General features: G+C 33.2%; 3 protein-coding genes across 3 annotated transcripts; all 3 read right to left on the minus strand.

Annotated features, from left to right (window-relative positions):
* Positions 1–2,098: 2,098 nt before the first annotated feature.
* Positions 2,099–5,446, minus strand: LOC143583134 (pseudouridine kinase-like). Its single transcript, XM_077065527.1, has 8 exons — positions 5,341–5,446; positions 4,341–4,443; positions 4,233–4,280; positions 4,057–4,154; positions 3,820–3,934; positions 3,652–3,734; positions 2,275–2,842; positions 2,099–2,191 (listed from the first exon to the last, which is right to left on the minus strand). The coding sequence occupies exons 1-8, from the start codon at positions 5,404–5,406 to the stop codon at positions 2,133–2,135; spliced, it is 1,140 nt and encodes a 379-aa protein (XP_076921642.1). The 5' UTR covers positions 5,407–5,446; the 3' UTR covers positions 2,099–2,132.
* Positions 5,447–9,296: 3,850 nt separating this feature from the next.
* LOC143583139 (uncharacterized) lies at positions 9,297–9,862 on the minus strand (the record flags this gene model as incomplete). The annotated part of the gene is made up of 1 exon (XM_077065531.1): positions 9,297–9,862. A coding segment is annotated over one exon (543 nt), but the record flags the coding sequence as incomplete, so codon positions are not given.
* A 2,647-nt stretch (positions 9,863–12,509) lies between these two features.
* Positions 12,510–14,076, minus strand: LOC143583135 (BURP domain-containing protein BNM2A-like). The gene is made up of 2 exons (XM_077065529.1): positions 13,973–14,076; positions 12,510–13,283 (listed from the first exon to the last, which is right to left on the minus strand). The coding sequence occupies exons 1-2, from the start codon at positions 14,030–14,032 to the stop codon at positions 12,510–12,512; spliced, it is 834 nt and encodes a 277-aa protein (XP_076921644.1). The 5' UTR covers positions 14,033–14,076.
* Positions 14,077–21,211: the final 7,135 nt, after the last annotated feature.

The following is a 21,211-nucleotide window of genomic DNA, read 5'->3' on the forward strand; positions in this document are numbered from 1 at the left end:
GACCAGTTTAGTTATGAATAGATTGATTCGAGTTACGTTTAATCAAGTTATTAGAAAAATAAATAATATTTGATATTTATGCTTTTGAAATGAAACTTTAGACAATTTTTTATAGAAAGTAAATTAAATTTTGGAGAACAACCCGACCCCCAAAGTATGTTAAAATTTTCACATTTTCAAAGTGGTTTAATTAGTTAATGAGAAAAGATTATTTAAGATCGGTTTTATATAATCACCTTTAGTATGCTACATCTAGATCAAAACACGTCATTATTATTAAGTTTCAAAATGGACGGGTTGGGTTGACTTGCAATCACTTTTTTCTAGTTATTTTATTTACAAAATAAATAGTGCATCATTTTAAGTTTTGTTACAATTAAAATTCAACTTATTTAATATTTTAACCCATTTTAAATAAAAGCAATGTTTAGAAACTGGACCATATTGGCCGTCCAACCGGCAAATAAATCAAAAAATAAAAACCGGTCGGTTGTTCGCAAACCAGCTTTCAAACGGCAAAAAGAACCGAAAAAAACCAGTTGCAATAACATTAAATATTTTTAAAACCGAATAACTGTACACAATAGTTCATGCACAGCCTAATGATAATGATAAGTTTGATGCACTACCTTATCTTTTATAAGTATTGGCTTTATTCTTGATTTCTCATTGAAGTAATTCGACATGAGATATAGTTTTATTTCGAACCTTGAAGTGCCAAGTGACATAAAGATGGTCTAATTAGGTGTCAAGTGGCACAATCATGTTTTTGTTTATATTATATGAAGGACGGGTTTCCGTTGTTTTCTTTTTCTTTTTTTTTCAGCAGCATCAGAATAGGCATTGTTCGTATTAAAGACCGTAAGAAGAAAACTATTTAGATGGAATTAAAACAAATATGTTTGGTAAATTTTTATTTTTCAAATTTATATTCAAGTTGATAAAATTAATAATAATGAAATACCATTTGAAATGTTGACAACGGACTTGTAGATGCATAACTGAAACATTAAAACAAATAAGTACAGTCTTATATGTTAGTTGTAATATAAAATAAATACACATCCCATAAACTAAATTATAAGCATGTAAACGAATGAATTATAATTTCTTGTATAACTCCTGCTAGAAACATCGTTATCCGAATTAATAAGGTGAACATTTTATCTTTTAGATATCGTCTTATCATTTGATCATAGAAATACATTTATATAAAGGAATCATATGAATGATAGAAGAAGGAATACATTTAGTTGTGTGTATAAGGAAGGTTTTAATATCTTTATTTTAAATTTAATTTTGAAATATTTAAGAACTAAAGCTTCAAAGATAGAGTGCCACATGACAAAATATTAGGCCAATTAGGGGTAACGTGGTTCAATCACATTTTTGTTTATTATAATAGTAGATTTGTGTTACGAGCAAAGAAGAATATGTTGTTTTAATTTTAGCATTGCAGACCAGGCAACCAAATTCTTTGACTTTAACGAGTCAAACACCCGTCCCGCGTGTGACATGTTTTGTTGTGAACAATAACCTAAGATCAACAGCGTGTCGGAAAACACATTTTCGCTACCAGTTTGTGAATATACGGATTCTGCGTCCTTCATGTTACCGCATTTGCAGTAAACATCATCAATCCCACTACTAACAAAAGGATTCAAATTCAAGTTAATCATTTGTTTCAATATTCTTGCATGAACTTCTTTTCCCAATTTCAAACACTTTAACGACGAACAAGCGTTTAACACACTAATAATTAATACATAACAAATGAGGTAAATAAGTTGAACCCGAGCTTCAAAATTACTCGTCGACCAAGCTGTCAAACTATAGACATAGAGCTTGAAACGAGCTGGGCTCGTTTACGGTTTACACCCCTAAATCCACAATAACACACCAAAAGTGTATCAGACTTACGGCAACCCGAATCGATGTCACAAGACAAATCGTTAAAAGTTTCAAATAACCGAATAGCATATGCGATTAAATTTCACTACATAACATTTGCTTCCGCGTAATAACTGATTAACAACCAAACAAATGTTCAATAATAGCAAAAAAAATAATTATTAAAAAAAAATAAAAAATAAAAATTATTTGATGATTAAGAAACCCTTGATGACAATGTTTTACAACTTTGAATTACCAAAAACAACCTTGGCACCTAAGTACACTGTTCTTGCATCAGCTGCATCATAAAATCAAACATTAAATACAGTTTTATTTAAAAAAAAAAAACCAAAACAAAAAAAAAACACTTCTAAAGCATACCTGCAATTTGATCCAACTTATAACCACTAGGCACATTCGCCTCGGCCTCAACCGCACCTTTAGCAGCCGCAATCCCAACCGCCACACTCTGCATAACATCCAACCCTGCACAAATCGCAGCAACCGCCCCACCAACCAAACAATCACCTGCACCCGTCAACCTCACCACCGACTCACATTCCACAGCCGGAAAATGCACCACATACGGGCTCACACTAGCCCCTTTTTCAAGCCGTAACGCACTAAAAAACCGGTCAGACGGGCAGAGTTGACTTATGGTCTCATATAACATTTTCCCGATATAATGTGACCGGTTGTTTCGTTTCGGCCCGATATGTCGAAAGTCAAACCGTCCTTTCGAGCATAATAATACACCTTTTGACCCGAGAGTTAGAATAACCACTTGAATCCCGGATTCAAGTAAAACCCATATTGCAGGTTTTAGTTGTTGAAATAGTGACGATATTGTCGTGTTATTGTTTCTTTTAACCGGTGGAAATTTTTGTTTGGAAGATAGAGAATTTGCCATGGAGATTAACTCGTCTTCGTTAGGCGAAGTAAACGTTACCTGTAACGATTTTTGTGTCAACATAAAAGATTATATAAACAGAATGAAACTAGAGGTGGCAAAACGGACAGGTTGAGTAAGAGGTCAAACCGAACAAAAAACCAAAAATTCGGTTTTTTTAGTTTTTGGAAACCATTCGCTTTCGGGTTCTTCAGTTTATGGTTTGGGTTCTGTTCGGTTTTGCCACTTGGGCTTAAATTTTTTGGGCCGGAAAAAATTGATCCGAAATAATGAATTTGGGCCTAAATATTTTGGTTAATTAATAATTACTTAATTATTATACATTTGGGCTAAAATATCCGTTACAGTCTTATAAATTAGTTCAAATTCAATATAAAAAATTAAAATCCATAGATTCGGTTCGTTTTTTTTTCCGTTTTATTCACATGCAAAACCAAAACGAACCAAAAATTCGGTTTTTTAAAAAATCAAAAAACAATCAAATCGTTAGTTTTTGTTAGGATCGGTTTTTTCGATTTCACACGCACCCCTAATATTAGCGAGTAAAATATGATCACAACCTTTAATATTTCCAAATAATCAAACTAGTTGAATAAAATGATTTATGACGTTTATCATTTATGCAATCAAAATGCATTTTAGGCAACTTTTGACCGATTTGACTCATTTCCTTCTATGCTATTTTTGCGATTTTAAAAACATAATCTGAATCAACTAATTAATAATAACTTGGTCATAATTGCGACCTCTAACCAAACAATTCTTTATACACAAGAAACTGGCCATGTTTATAATTTTTTTTTCATGCTAAAAATTTTGAAAAATGAGTATTTGAATAAGAAACTCACATACTTCGCAACGGAAGCGATTCTTTTTGACTTTGCTACAGATACCGGCTCGAACCACACTGCAGTACCAACCTCTGCTGCCACTGCAAGTACAAGATTCAAAAAAAATATATATTATAAAATTTATTTTTTTTATTATTATTTTTTATTTATTTTAAGTGTGCGTACACTGACAAGACGTTTTGAGAGCCGGTGGACTTAAGTTTGCATCAACCATCACGATAGGAGCCGATGCTATATTGGATTTAAATTGTACAATCCATTCGGGTGTAAGAAACCGTTCCTATAAAAAACAAGTTAAAAAAAATACAAATATATATGCAACACCGTTCCTATAAAAAACAAGAAGTTAAAAAAAATACAAATATATCTGCGACATACATACGGTTTTGAAAATATACTTACAACTGATTCAACACTTGCAACACCAGCAGCCGGTTCTCCTTCGGTATCAAAGATGATAGATACAACCGGAGTCTCAATCTCATGGCCCGTTCGAATGCCTTAAATAAATAAAAACACAACATTATATTTATATAAACATTAAATGTTTTTTTTTTTAAGGTTAAAAACAAGTCTACCGTCTAATGATAATCCTGCAGACTTCCAGTATTCCAGCAGCAAATTCCCTGTTAAATAAATTCTAATATTATATTAATAATAACAATAATAATAATAATAATGCTGACCTGGCATGTCTAATCCTAATGCACTTATCATGTAAGGCTTTGTTCCAAGTTTTGATACACACTCAGCAATGTTCCTTGCTACACCACCTGCTGCATATTGCACCTGATTACAGTACACAAATTGAGTCTATTTTGGGGTGTTTGGATGTGCATTTGAACTAATTATTATAAGAAGAAACATTTGAAAAATAGGGTTTGAACTTGAATCTTTTCTACTGAGTTATTACCGAATTTCTAACTGAAAGCGCATATTATAACGCATAATATCATAATAACAACTATAAGAGATCAATGTTTGGACGCGCGTTTCTCGGCCCAGTACGCGTAACCGGCTCTGCAGACGCAACCAGCATTTAAACACACGTAATGTTCCAGTAATTTAAAAAAAAAACATTTTTTTAAACCAACCCGTTTTGACCCGATCCCGGCCCGACCCGAACCAATTTAACCCTTTATGAATCGACCTGTTCCAACCCTAGCCCGTATTGCCGAATCCGCCCCGCCCCGTTTACCAGTCCTAGCTCAAATGTAAAGCAATTTCAAAAATACCATATTTTAAACCAGCCCGTTGACCCGAAACCCATTACAACCCAAACCCATTCTAGCCCGACCCTTTTCGACCCAAACCAACAACGACAAACAAAATTAACCCATTTTTAATCGACCCATTCCGACCCTAACCCGTTTTGACCCATGACCCAAACCCACCCGACCTGACCCGTTTGCCAGTCCAAGCTGAAATGTACAGTAATATAAAAAAAAAACAAAAAAAAAAACAATTTTTAAACCAACCTGTTTTGACCCGAAACCTGTGCTAACCCAACCCCTTCAACCTAAACCAAAATACCTCTTTTTTTATTCGACCTGTTCCGACCATAACCCAGTCTAACCTGACCCCTTTCGACCCAAACCCAAATGACCCTTTTTGAATCGACCCGTTCCGACCCTAACCCATTCCAACCCAAACCCACCCGACCCGTTTGCCAGTCCTAATTAATACCTTGCCAGGAGCTGTAGTTCTAGGGTTTGGATGAATAGAAGGAGTGGCATGAATATCCAACACCATACCCCCTATTATCACTGCCTCTGTTTCACCTTCTTCATCCTTCCAAACATAAAATCTCAAATTAAATCAATTGCCAATGAAATATTTAAAAAAAACACAATTTTGATCAAATTGATTGATTACAGAGGATCAACTTGTTATTAATTAATTAATTAATTAATTAATTATATGTGTGATTTATGACGAGATTGATGATCCATGCTGATTCCAATCAGCTCTTGAAGCTTCCTCTTTATGTTTAATAATTTAAAAATGACAAAAATGTTAGCTTTTGTTTGTGGTACAGTGCAGCGGGTATTCGGGTTGTTTCGTGTTTTTGTTTCGGGTCCTTCAAGAATGTTTTTACGTGAGGTTTCTCGGTCGTTTTATAGCGTTAGATTTTTTTTTCTTTGTTGTATTCTGCAATAATACCAGATTTTTGTAAAACGGTCAGTATTTAGAGCCCGGTATTTTTTATCGGTTTTCTAAAACATTGTACCGCCGGTTTTTCTAAAAATATCGGTTTAAACCAGCAAACCGGTTTTATATCCAAGATATTTTGAGATTTTTTGCAGCTCATATTTTTTTAAAAAGGACTTTATAACATGACGGGTAAAATTTAAAAGAGTAAATACAGTAAAGGACGATTCGTTGATCAACAAATTTTGTATCATGCAAATCCAATGTTGGTTTATTTACATCTTTTGTTGCTGAGATAATGCTGTATAGAAAGTAGAAACTTTCTATCTGATTCGACAATTGTTCATGTGTGATATTTTGGTTCAAGTGTGATTTTTATTAATATACTTTTGGGTTATTTTTCGAGTTGAAATTGTATTTATATGAAATTACAAGTAAACTATTCAAACCGGTTGAACCTCCCGGTATATTGTGGTACGAGTAAAATAACGGCTTTTAAAACATTGGTATTCTGACTAGTTCGTTGCTAGTCGGGGTTTCGCTTAATAAATTTAGCCATTCCAAGAAAATGACAAAACCTAAGTAGGATTATTAGACGGATTTTAGGTTTCGGATTTCTTGGTTGGGGATTTTATCGATTAAAACCTAACTGAATTTAAAACTGGCAAAGCAGAACCAAAATTTGTAAACTTCGGTTTGGTTTTAAGCCGAAATAACTCGTTTCTAATAAATCCCAAAAAAAAAATGAAATTTAGTGCTTTTTACTGTTCTGAGAGCTTTTTACTGTTTCTTCAATTTAGTGCTTCGGTTTGTTGTTCTTCATGCATCATATATTGTACATTTCTTATTGTTGTTAGATTGTTACACGTAGCGATGAAGCATTTTACACGTATTCGGTTATTATTCACATACCCTGATATAGTGATATCATCTCCTCTCTCTCTCTCTCTCTTTATATCCTACCGACCTACCCTCTCTCTTGGCTTCACCAGTGATCTACGGCCAATCGGCGACCACCATCGTCTTCAACTTCCGGTAATTTGGTTGGTGATTACCGGCGGTGTGTCGTGGTGCATGTTACGGCTCTGAATCGTCTGTTGCCGGGTTTCATTTTGTAAACCCTAGGCGACGACGATGTGACGGCTGTTGCCGGGTTCTATATTAAAACCCTAGGCGACGGCTGTGGCGGAGACCGGCGACATTTGGTTGCATATGGTTATGCAAGAAATAAGACGGTTATGTTTTCGGCCGCATGTATTCTGATTACTACTTTCCATTTTTAAACCTAGGCGGCGGGAGATCTGTCAGTGGCTGCCGTAGCTAATGGCGGTGGCAGTTTAAGTTCGTAGACTACTAAGCGTCGGGATGGTAATCTTAGAATCCGATGAAGGCATTTGCAAATTTTTTTAACATTTATTTTAGGTATCTGAAAAGTAAAATAACATAGTATATGCATTAGATTTTTGATGAATGGAATAATGTTTTAGATAAAGAGAAATCAGTCTGTGTGAAGAGATGAGAGTTACAAATTGAATTTCAGTTTCCGTATACGACGCGCTGAACCCTACTCAAAAATTTCACAGCCTCTAGAGCCAGAAACCCAAATGTATCAAAGGCAAATGGTAGAAAGACATGTTGATTATCTAAACAAGCTTTCTCGTGTTTAACAACTTTGCCCGATTCAGCCTTCAACGTAGCCTGACCCACAACAAACCCACGGTCCCTGAGCCCAACAAGAGGAGACACTCCTGTAAGATCCACACAGGCGTGTTTCCCCCCTGCCCACCCGAACACAAGAATATCAGCTGGTCGTAAAGTAGACCTCCCTTCAATAGGTTCGTACACGGAACCTCTTCAGCTTCTAGGTCCCAAAGCTTCGTTTTTAGCAGGATTGGCTTTGCTGTTCAAAAGGGAGTTGCGGCGCAGCTTGTTGCCCGTTTGCCTGCCACTTTATTGTAATCGTTTTATAGTAAGTTATATAAAATTTCAGTTTGTCCGGTCCTCATCAGGTGTTTAAAGAAAAGTCCCAAGTGATACTTTTTCTAGCTAATTTTAGTTGTTCGTTTGGCTGTAGTTGTCATTTGGATGTCATTTTCGCTTTATTAAGTGAATGACGTGCTAATTGTTTTGTATTGAAATAACTGGGTGTCATGTTTGGATGCAGGTCTTGGTTTGTTATTTTGCGTTGTAATATCAGCTTCATCACTTCCAAGGTTAGTTATCTGTAACTAATCTTTTTTTGGTGTCGCCTGACTTTTGAGAACTTGAATGAAAACTATTTTCACGATTTGTTTTCACTCACATTTTCACCATTACTTCAATTATTTGTTGAATTAAGTAACCCCAGGGATTCAGATATCTAAATAAGAAAAAAAAATTCTTAATATCCCTGCGTTTTGAATATTTAATTAATGATCTTCAAAGGGAAGTTAAACTCCTTGAATGAACGACATATGCAGGGAAGACGCGCATTGGCAAGCCTTATGTTTTAGGTTATGATGATGCCCCGCTATTGGCGTGGCAACCTATTTGCAGCCATGGCGGAGATCTGAGCCTTAGGTAATTACACTCGATTACCACCTAAATTGTTGTGTAACAAGGAGATTTTGATAAATATTCGGTCTAAGCTATGAAGATGGTGCGCCATCTGAAGGCCTTAATATCAAAAAGGCCACTGCAGCAGTCACAAGGTTAGTAATTTAGTATACACAACCATCTCAAAGTAACATGTCTAGAATAGTAACAAAAAAAACTTTTGCAGGTGACTGTGACAAAAGGAATCAAGATGTTGATATTTGAAGCAAGCATATGTTTTGGCAAACCATATGCTAAGTAACAACACATCTCCCAACACAGAGACTCTTAACAAAGATGCAACTTATGCTTTTTTTCTATCTAAAGATAGCCTTGGCTAAGGATGCTTACAAATATTTTGGTTAAGGGAAACTGCTTCCTTTGTGTTTGTGTTTGTGTTAGCGTTTTGATTTTCGAATGTTGATGGTACGTTCTTCAAAACCCAGAGCAAGACGTTTGTAAAAACTTTTCTCCAGCCAATACAACATATAACTGAATAGCATGCCGTGAATAAAGCTTGAAGCGAAAACCACCACATATCAACTACATATCAACTGTGGCAGCTTAACTCAATATTAGTTAACTAATACCATCCCTTCTAAGCTTAACATCCCTGCCGCAGTCTAAAATCTAGTTTGAATATAAATTATAATAAAATTATAAAATGTTTAAAATGCGATTTCCATCAACTCACTTAACAGAAGGTGTTAATGTGTTATACTCAAATGACAAAAAAAAATAATAAATAAACAACAAAAAAAGATTTTTTTTTTATTGATCAACATAACATAAATAAGAAAAAACACTAAAAATCCATATATTCAAAACCAAGATTAATATGAGTACCAATCTTAAGAAAAACATTGTTATCATAACATACTAACCATCAACAAAACCAAAAGTCCCAAAACATAACAATAACTTACTAACAATCAACTTGTCACAACCGATCAAACGGTCCATTCGGTTCTAGTTGCTTGCACAACCCTAAATACGTCAAGAAAAGAACCCGATCCTTAGCTCCGGTTCGATGATTCCTAGTATGCTTACAAAAATACTTCAGTTGAGCCAAAGTACAACACCCAAGCATTTGCCCTAGAAGCAAAAACAACCAATTTATCGATTTCTTGTTCGCAGCCATTATCGGCTTAACACAATTCTCTTGTGCACAAAATCGACAACTCGGTAAAATTGGGTTTAGCCATGAAGGTGGAGCTCTATCATTTAACTTATATTTATTTTCTTTTACGTAGCATGAGATCTCCATGAACTTTGACTTAACATCGTGTTCAATTTGGTATTGTCGGTTGCAACGCTTGCATTGGACGTCGCCTGAGATGGCGGTGATGCCGGATTCGGTTAGGTGTTTAAGGCTGTGGATTGTGGCTCGGTGGTTTGTGGCCCATGGGAAAGGTGGTGGGATGGTGGGAGATTTGCCTTGTGGGAGGATTTGTCTAGGGTTTCGACGGTTGTGGCGGAGTGGTACCGGTTGTCAGCCGCGATTGATAATGGTGTTCTCATGGTAAAAATGAAGTTTTTGATTAACAATAGAAATAATAATTAGGGTTGAGGTATATAAGTAGGTGGTGAGAAAAATGAGTAGTTTTTGAATTTCAAATATGTTTGTATAATCCGCTTTAATCTTTTTAACAACAAATAATAAAAATAAAAATAAAATAAATTAATTACAAAAATTCCGGATTTTTTTCTTTTTATAACTAACATATAATCTCTTTCAAATTTTGAATTTTCTTTTAGATTATTTTCTTGTCAACATTATCTTGAATAGTTTTGGTTGCTGATTTGAACATTATTTATAACTCTAGTAGCATAGTATAATATCATTGTGTCACCTTTTAAGAATTTATAATAGAAAAAATATATGAATTAACTTCGAGTTACATACTTACATGTGTTAAATAAAAATGGAAACGATCATTATAACTTGCATCTATCAGATATAGTTTGTTGTTATAGCATTAGAAAAACTGTCAGCTGACATGGACAAATAGTCGGTGTTTATAATGCACAATTAAGAAATTTATAGATTTTGGTGGACATTTTGTAGACCCTCATGGTAAAAATGGACATTTTAAAAATTTTTCCATGTTAATGTGCATCATGTTGATTTCATGATTTGGATTTTTAATTTTAAGATTGTGTATTTTCAATAACTTGTAAATTAAAAATGACATTGTCTTGAATTCTTGATTTTAAAACTCATCATCTAGGTGAATTGGTAAAGGTCAAATTATGATTGACCTGATTTTCAGAACATTAAACCAATATATTGAGTAATTAATGCATGCATGTATGTTTGAACTCGATCTTTTGGAGTTCTAGTTATGTTCAATGTCTTGATGAGATAAGAGAGTTAAGACTTAAGAGACAATGTCCAAAACATATTTGACTTGAATTGTGCCATTTAAAGTGAATAAATATTTAATATTAATCATTTAGTGTTAACTAGTTAGCTATATTTATGGAATTATTACTTCTGTTGCTTTAAGTTAACTGTTAACTACCTAGCTATATTTATGGAATTATTAAAAAAAAGTCTTATTATTTGATCATACTTTATTGTTTGATATATTAAAATGTCTAGATATAAAGTTAAAGAATATTTATACATAATAAGAAATATTGTAACTTTATTAAAACATCTTAGAACATAATCAGAAAACAATTTCTCATGCGTTTAAGATTTTTAATCCAGTTTTGTATTATGATTTCATTGGATAAAAAATATGTGTAATATTTTTAGGTAATTTTTTAACACTTAAGTGTGCTATACACCATTTCAAGACAGGTTTTGTATTTAGCAAGAGGTTAATTGCTAAATTTGACTTGTTAGCACTTAGCAGTAATAATAAGTTAATAACATTGAACAAATATTAAGATAATGATTCAGCCCATAGAAAAAGTGGCCCAGCATAACTACAGTATTATTAATCTAATGAAGTAATGGGCCCCAATTGTTTAGTGGCCCAAGGCCCTCCAGCGTAGAATTAAATTATTTAAATTCAATTATTTAAGCTTATATTAGGAAGTTTATTTTTCGAAAAGTATAATTACAAAATTTTTAATGTAATTTTTTTACATTTTATATAATAAATAATAATTATTTAATATATATTACAAAGATTAAATAAACAATAGGCTTGTTTAGGCTTGCAAGCCGGCTCGAGCCGGATAAGCGAAGCTTGGGCTCGAGCTCGTTTATTTAGTGAGCTTATTTTTAGGCTCGAGCTCAGGTTCATGCTCGTTTAAGCTCGGCTCGATCAGAATTTTTCACGAGCCGTTCCTCGAGTAGCTCGCGAGTGACTCGTCTCGTTTGCCCCACTAATTGTGCTTCGAATCATCAATTTTAGTTGGTTAGTTTCCTGGTTCTTGTTGATTATCCGAGACTCTTTTTGTTTTTAGGTTAGTTTATGATTTGTGCTTATACTTTCATCAACTTTTAGTTTTTTTTATAGAATCATCCTCTAATATTGTAGAACATGTTGGATTGTGTAAAACATGTTGGAAGGGAAGCGGGTTTCGACTTGAAGCTAGAGGTTCCACCTAGTTACAAACGTTACAAGCGTCAAGTGGGATATCCATCATATGTCAATTTTTACCCCTCAACGATCATGAGCCCAACTACCTTCGAACTGGCTGACAACTTTAAGGATCATGTGATATTGTGATCTACCAACTAATTTCAGGTAAACCCGTTGAGTTGTATCTTTCGTAACTTGTCTGGTCCGATTATGAAAAGCGTGACATAAACAAAGCAGCATTCGCATGAAATCATTTGATATATGTTATGAATGTTTAGTATTTTGTGATATTTAAATTTTCGAACTTTATAGTTATTTGTTTAATATCCAATTGTTAGTTATATGTCTTTTAACCTTAGTAGTGCAACAACTTTACCTTTCTCACATATGTTACATTATAAACTATAAAGTTATATATGTATTTTACAGCATAGTAATATGTTACACAAATTATAACCTTGAAACTCAAATAATAAAACAAAATATTGTTAATAGGTCATAAAATCACTACCTATAGGTCTACATATCAAACACATATAAACATGATTTCTGATCGATTTATATAACATAAAACACTCGGTTATTGGTCTACGGTGACGGTATCCACACAATATTATCAGCAGGGAGAAAATGACACACCGGCGAGCTACCAGGCTGGCCTCCGAGCACACGAAACGCCACGTGGTCACTATCCCATTGGGAAGTGTCCATGTGGCAGACAGCGATTGCGTCCACTATATTTCCATTTTCACCCCCTAAAGAAATCTCAAAAACCCTATTATACCCCTTTTGACCATGACAATAATAAACAGTATAAGGATAAGCCATAGTGTGACAAGCCACCATATCATTAACATCAATCTCCAAAGGCTCATTTAAAAAGGTGTACTCTTGCAAATTAGTATTTGACATATTATGAATATTGGTGGTCAACGCCTTTAGTTTGACCATACCCAATGTGCCATGTGTCAAGTCAAGCATTGACTCTAATGAGCTGGCACAAAACCTTGTCTCACCAGGGGTGGCCTCAAGCTCACATTGTTTAAGTGTTTGTTCCATGGCTAAGGCTTGTGGCGAGCCCTCGGCTAGCGATATAAGCTCGAGAAGGTAGGCGAGTTTTTGGGACGAAAATGGTATCGAATCGGATTTTTCTCGTGTTAACAACCTAGGAGTTGTCGAAGGATCGTTGACCGCGAAATAAATTGGCATTTTTTTGCCTAAATATAAATCATGTACATGAAAGAACACATTTAAAGCCGGGTCTAAATCATTAATATCGTTCTTCCCGTAAATGTTTATATGATTTTCGTCCTTCTGGTTGTTGTTTTGTCCTTTGTCGACGATTTCACGTGCACTGCAAAACTGTCATTCGTCGAAATATTAGATTTAAATCAAGTTAATCATAAACAAGTTCATTCATGCGTCAAACCAAGATCGTTAAAAATTTATGTTTTAATGAATTCAAATCGATTTTCTTATGACCAAATTAGGGCTGTCAATTTTACCTGAAACCCGAATCAAACATGAACCGAACAATCCGAACCTTAAATGGTTGGCTATAAAGATTAGGGTTACTTTTTCCAAGTAAAAAAACTGAACAACCCGAAAAAAAAACCCGAAACCTGAAAAAAGTACCTGAACAGTTATTGTCTTTTTTATAAATACTTTTTGGCTCGAAGTATTTGGTATTTGAAATATTAAGTTTGAGACTTTTGCATGTTATCATATCATATTTATCATATTGTTAAACAATGTTTAGTAGCATGATAAATTTTGATGAAATTATGTAAAAAAAAAAAAGAAGAAAGAAAGAAAGAAAAAGTAAAAGAAAAATTCTTTTTTTTTTGTCATTTTGCATCTAAACCCGAAAATTGAACAACCCATATTGAACCAACCCAAACCCGACCAACTGAACTTTAAATGGGTCGGTTATTAGGTCACTTTTTTCCAGCCAAAAGCCCGAAAAACCTGAAAAAAAACCCGAAGAACACCCCTAGATTGAAGGATGAATGATATATAAAAGGAAAGAGTATAGAAAGTAGCAAGCATACTTGTATAATTAATAAAGCATAGAAGATGAAACTGCAACTTGAAGAAGAAGAAGAAGCCATGGTTGTTTATTATTTTAAATTTAGTTTTGCATAGGAGATGCAAAGATGAAAAGTTGATGAAGTGTGTGGGTTATAGAAAGGAGGGATAAGCATATATACCAACTTCCTTTATATTATTATTATTATTATTATTATTGTTATTATTATTATTATTATTTATTGTTTTATATTTTGAATATATTCTATTTTTAGAATGGTGACTTTTTTTTGTGTTAAATCATTGCACTCTTCAATTTAAAGAGCCTCATTGCCCCACTCTTATTAAACTATGTTATCTTAACTGGGTCCGCGCTGGTTTAAGAGTTTGCCTTGGGCGTTCCCAAGGAAACCATACCGCTGGCTATCACTTGACACTTGTTGTGCCGCCACAAGAGCAGAACTCTTTTGCGTAACATATGGTAAACCTGGGTGGGCTCGGGATCCGAATTGACAACCTAGCAAGGCCTAGCTCAAATCCTTCATTGCCAATATCCACTCAAAGTAACACAAGTAAGAATTAAACTTGGGTATTTACTGAAGAACCAAGTCTTCTTACCATTAGACCACAAGTGTGAGATGTTTAATGAATATTTAGCATTAATTAACCAATAATTACAATAAAAATCAATATAAATGAAGTCCAACTTTTTCCAAACTTGTTATTACTAAAGTTGGCATGTTTATTAAGATTATTTTTAAAGTTGAAAATGTTTAAAAATATGGGAATATATTGTTTTAGAAAGTCATAATAAAAAATAGATATATGCATGTTAGAACTTGACAATTATTTAAATATCTATGCATGTTAGAACTTATTCAAATAATTATATACGTAAGGAGAGAGTGTGTGTCGGGTTTATGTGAGCATTTTTTATATTCTTGAGAGCATGACAACAAGGTAAGATAGACAAAGAACACAACACAACTTTAAGTGAATGTTGGGTAGTATTTATGTTTTTAACACAGATAAATATATAGATCGTATTTGATTTTACTTATTTAACTCATTAGCATAAAACTAGGGCCGTTTCTGAGAATTTAAATGCCTCGATCGAGCTGAAATAAAAGAGCCCTTAGGCCCTAACGGGTAACGAAATAAAAACACTCGTAGGCCCAGTATCTCAAATGGGTTATGGGTAAAAATAAATATGGCACAATATCTAATAAGAGGATTAAGATTTGTACCTATTTTATTAAAAAAAATTAAAAATATATAAAAAAAATTTGTGCCCTCAAAAATTAAGTGCCCCGGCTGGTCACCTGGGTTGCCCAACCCTCCAGCCAGCTCTGCCCAAAACTATTTAGTCTGTCAACCAACATGATTTACACCCTAGTTGGTATGTTTATTAGTAATGAAATCATATATGTGATAAAGTGCTATGAGTAAAATCCAGTTAATAGATGAGTTAACATGAAGAAACTAAATAAATGTATGGTTGTATATAAATATTACAACTGTTACAATTGTTAAATGCTATATTTAGAAATGAAGCATCTTAAATGAAGTATGTTAATGATTTAAGAAGCTATGATATAAAATGTGGAAGAATACAAAGTTGTGATTGGAAGTTGACTTTTTATAAAATTAAAAATGGTTTAATTGCCGACCATTGAATTGTGTAGAGACACATGCGCACATTCCTTGTCACAACTTTCACTAATAATAATACTACCTACAGATCAGATGATAACATGACACTATTTCTCTCACTTTGTATAGCAATGACAATGGGTGGGGTTCTAGCCGAATATTGGTAATTTCAATGCCATTCATGTTTGTAAATTGTGTCTCATATACAACCCGTTACTAGTCAGGCATGGTTCGGTTAAATACCCATTAAGATTTTCATATACATTCTTTCATCATTTTAATTTTTTATACCTTTTTATTTATTTAACAACTCTTACAAATTAAAATATCATACATGCACTACATACTATAAATAAATAAATATTATTATAAAAATTTTATATATGTATTTCACAACTTACAAAATATAAATAATTATTAATAACTACTTATTCCATAAGAAAAATAAATATTTTTTATACATATATGAACCTGTTAAAATGAAGAAAGACAAGAATTAAAGGAAAATAAAATTTCAAATTTCAAATTTTTTTAAGTATATGATTCGGGTATATGTCTCGTGGTGAACGGGTATATGGTTTTGGGTAATCAGGCCGGGTATTGTTTAATCCCATACCCACAAAAAAGTGTAAATCTTAATCTCATACGCGACTCATACTCGTCGGGTTCCGGGTGTACCCCTCCTATATGTTTCGCGTATATCCGTCAGCCTCAGGCTTTTTTTTCATCCCTACCACTATATCACTTTGTCTTCTCTTTTTTCTAATGGCCACTTTAATTAAGAAATACATAAATCTAGCAAGTAGCTAGACCGAGCAATAAGTACATAGCACGCCTTATTACATCCTTCACACCAAAATTACACACAATTGTTCAAAACGAAAATAAACCCCATGTTTCCCAATCAAGTTCCATTATTTTCCCTGTGTATCACTTTATTTGTTACTTTTAATGCGTCTACTTTTACTACAAGCACATTATGTTATTTTAACGAAAAATTCTAACTTCTAACAAATATTCTCCCTACCAAAAATTAGTTTTGTAATCAACATACTCGTTCTCCTATTAATAAAAAGTAATTATCCTTACGCATGTCACTTTCTCTAATACATCTTCACCTTTTGTTTACCCCATTTCTCCTATTAATTATACATATTTCTTTAATTATTGTTTTATAATTTTTTGTTTCCCGCCACTCTCCCATACAAAATAATAATGATTCCTATTATTCATTTAAATTTTTTTATTTAAAAAAATAAGTTTGTTATATAACATTTATAAATTGAACTTTTTTTATTATTTAACCTGTGCAATATCTTTTATATAAAAAAATATTTATATATCTTATGAATCATATTGTTTTTATTATTCAACCCATGTAATTCACGGTTGTATAACCTAGTGTGTATATACACGAGCAATTGGTTTAAACTAATTGGTATAAAAATACACCATAATACCATTTGTTCTATTTTTATTCATATTATAAATGTATTTAAAAATTATAAAGTGATAAACAAAATGCACAAGTTGGACCAATTAGGTGATGAAGACGAATCAAAATTAAATATATATTTGATACGTTTCCGTTGCTTCTTTCCTTAAATATATTACAAATGACTCCAATAGCAACATTATTAAAATATCAAGTTGATTTTATTTTACAAAATATAATTTAACTAGCAATGGCAGTTTTCGAAACAACAAAATCAGACATGTTGTAAAGTTTATTTTCAATCTATTGTGTCGGTTTTAGGTTCACCTAAACTATTTTCAAACTCTCATCTCGTTTTAATATAAAATAAATAATAAAATATATATAATTGGCATATCACTTTAATTTGGTTTTTAGCGTCAAACATGACAACAAATGCGTTAAATGCAGGGATTGTAGTACCATAAAAAGCAACATACTTATATGTTTTATATGAAAAGTTTTTCAATCAAATTTCAGTATTTTAAAGTCATTGCTTAATATTTTTAAACGTACTTTCAAAATTAAAAGGAACTTCTTACCCCTTGAATGGATCAAGATTTGATGAAATGACATTCCCAACATTCAAAAATTTTGACGTAGATAATAGTTTTTATTATTATATAAGACTCGGTTTAGGTTGATGAAGTGGCTTTTTTTTTGTCACCAAAATTTTTTTACATTACTTTATATTTTTAAGTAAGTTTAAAGATCTTAATATATTACAATTAGCTTAATCTTATAAGCAAAACAAGAAAGCATGTTTTTTTTCTTGTTTTGCCTTTATACACATGATCATATCATCTTGATGCATGCATGAATAATGTTCTAGAATTAGGTCCATATGAGAGCGAAGCTTACAAAGTATTGTAAATTTACCTATTTTCGATTGAAATTTTGAGCTCAGCCCCCTTGTTTATGATTTTTTAAAATACATTTTGAGCCCCCCCCCCCCCCGATGAACTCGTCCAAGCTTCGCCAGTTATCGTTAGTGGTTTAAAGATTTTGTACAAAGGGTCAGTGTTGGAAAATTTTTGGCAAGTTGAAAAACAACAATAAGTTCCTGTTATAATCACTAAATATTGGGAAATTATTTTATTTGGTCACTTCTATTCATTGATAATTTCATTTGGTCACAAAAATTTTTTATTGGTTTTACAAGTAGTATATTCACTAACAAGAATACATTATAGTTGTTGCTAATGTCAGTGAATACACTAAAGGTTTTTTTTGCTAATAAAATGAGCATTGTACCTGTAAATTCTGAGAACTATGATAACAATCACGAGGAAGAAGCCAATGCACCAAATTCTCAAACTACACCTCCAACACACTCGTATAACCCTATCTCAGATGAGGAAGATGTTCATGAATCATCTAGGAGTTCACATATCAAGTATGATCATACTCCACTACAAGGGTTTAAAGAATAATCGGTGGTGCAACAAAAGGCATAGATGGACAAGTAGGGTACAGGCAGAGGAAAAACCATGTAAATACAAGGAAACATCTGCATACACAAGGTGGTTTGAAGCAATGAAGATTGAGTTAGACTCAATATACAAGAATAACATTTGGAAGTTAATTACTTGCCCAGGGGTCATAAGTTAATAGCTCTCTAATGGGTATTCAAAACAATCATACTAAAGGATAAATTGTAAAATATAAGGCAATACTAGTAACAAAGGCCATGTTCAAGAACATGGAATATATTTCGATGAAATATCCACACCAGTATTACATATTGAAACTGTTCGATTAATTTTAACCTTATCACGGCTGGAAAGTACATCATCTTGGTGTAAAGTTAGCATTCCTATACGGAGACTTGAATAAATAAGTCTATGCTTTACAAAAAGAAGGCTCTGTAGAGCTAGTGAATGTAGAAAAGGTATACAAGCTTGGTAACTACCAAGTTGATTTAATATGTATTTAAGTGTCAATGTAAAGTACAAGGGTAAGTCTGTAATAAATCAAACTTGGTAACCACCAAGTTGACGTGTCGATTAATTATGATAATTTGAAACGTCGTAATCCTACATACACATTGGTTGGATGCCTATTAAGGGGTCGACCAAACTCAAGAACAAATAACCAACACAACCAGACTGTCAACTAGCCCTGCTTGCGGTGCGCACATATGATGTATATATGTGTGAACCATCGGGTGGGCAAAAGTGAAATTGCACTAATTTTGACGTTATTTTACTAATCTCGTGAAAATAACTTTAAAAGTGACGGACGGTTAATCAGGCATCATGTAGTGGCGTTGATAGCTGAAAGATAAGGGTACATGCACCGATCAGCCGGTGTCCCGATGATTGAGTGTTATGTGCCTTATGTCCAAGGCTTGATGCAAAACTACTATCGAGCCGGGGGTCTCACCGGAAGCAGCCTCTCTATCCCTATGGGGTAGAGGTAAGGCTGCCTACATCTTACCCTCCTCAGACCCTACCATAGCTTTGCTATTGGTGGGATATACTGAGTACGATGATGATGATGATGATGATGAACCAGACTGTCAACACAATAAAGTTCTTGTGATTCAATGCTCTACTCATTCTTATCTTTCTCGTAACACGGATTATTTTGGCGTCCTTAGTCAACACCTATCTTTCCATAAGTTTATTACTCTATCACAAGCATCTTTGTGCCACATGAAGACATTTATTTTAGCCTTAAGGTCATAACTCATCACAAACATGTTTGCTGGCTTAGTATGTATGTATGTATGTATGTATGTATGTACGTACGCATGCAAAATAAAATGCGTATGATATTTTAAACTAATCTTTAATCCATTTTTAACAGTAGCTGTATTAGGGAACAAGACAAAATATCTCCAACAACCATTCCATCCCCATCCTCAATCCAACTTCTTACTTTTTCCGTAAGACTTTTTACAAGACACGTTTATTCTCCGTGGACGAAAATATTCCTCGTGGATACAGATGAATCCTCGAAAGTATCATGATGATCATACAACAGTGGAAGACACCTTTAGGGGAATGCATGAGAAATTTGTGCACACAAAAGCGAAATTCCACAACATCCACAATCATGTACACAATTAAAGAAGGATTAACACTATTTTAACCTAAAATAGTTCAATCCACACTTCTTTTTTGAGTGTTTTTTTACCAATTAAAGTGATTTTCCAAAACTTTGGGCTTTCAACACCATAATTTCCAAAAGTTGGTTGGAAAAATGTTAAACAATGAAATAAAAACAAGGTTGCCGTTTCAAACTTGTGAAAGAGACCCAATGGAGTCAACTTCTTTAGTGGAAGAGTCAACGTTTGTAGTTCATTTCAATCATCATGTCAATCTAAAGTTTTTCAAATATTGTAATGATTTAGGGATAAAAATGGATGATGTTTTGTTACGTGTCGAAATAGGCGTGGTTGTGTTTATAATATGGTCGTGAATTCATAATGGTACGGTATTAGTGAAAAATAAAGTTTTTGGATTAACGGGTTGTGTTCGTTTTGGTTCTGGTTTTGGTTTGTAAGAATTCGTGTTGTGTTTGTGTTCATGTACCCAAGACAATTTTTGGATTCGTGTTGTGTTTTATTATTCATTTATGTCTCTATAATTACATTAAAAACATCATATTTTCTCACTTTTTTTCAATTAAATAATACTTTTTTTATACTTTTATCATTACCTTTTCTCTCTCATTTACTCACAACCACTTTTAAAAATATTAAAAAATTATAGAGATGAACATTGTGTTTCTTCAAATTTAACCATGAACAGTAACATTTTCTTTTCTTCTCTCACAGCCACTTTTAACCATCTCACATAAGAGCATTACATTATGTGAGCATTCCCACTCACATAATTTGGAGAATCCATTGGGAATGCTCTTAGTTCGACCACAAGAATAAGGTAGTGTTTGGTATGAAGTAAAGATAAACGTAATGGAATGGATCATTCCAAAGGAATGAAATAAAACATGTTTGTTTGGCATTCATCAATGGAATGAATCATTCCTAAGGAATGAAATTACTTCTATATATAATATTTTTCATTCTATGTAAAATGCGTTTTTTCTTTCGTTCCTTCAAGAATGGAATGAAAAATTATCAACAATTATTATTATTATTATTATGTTATTGCCGTTCCATTAACCG

Source organism: Bidens hawaiensis, unplaced genomic scaffold (genome assembly GCF_021521415.1).
Source record: "Bidens hawaiensis isolate Kalapana, Puna unplaced genomic scaffold, B.hawaiensis_p1.1 tig00032146_1, whole genome shotgun sequence".
NCBI lineage: Eukaryota > Viridiplantae > Streptophyta > Magnoliopsida > Asterales > Asteraceae > Bidens > Bidens hawaiensis.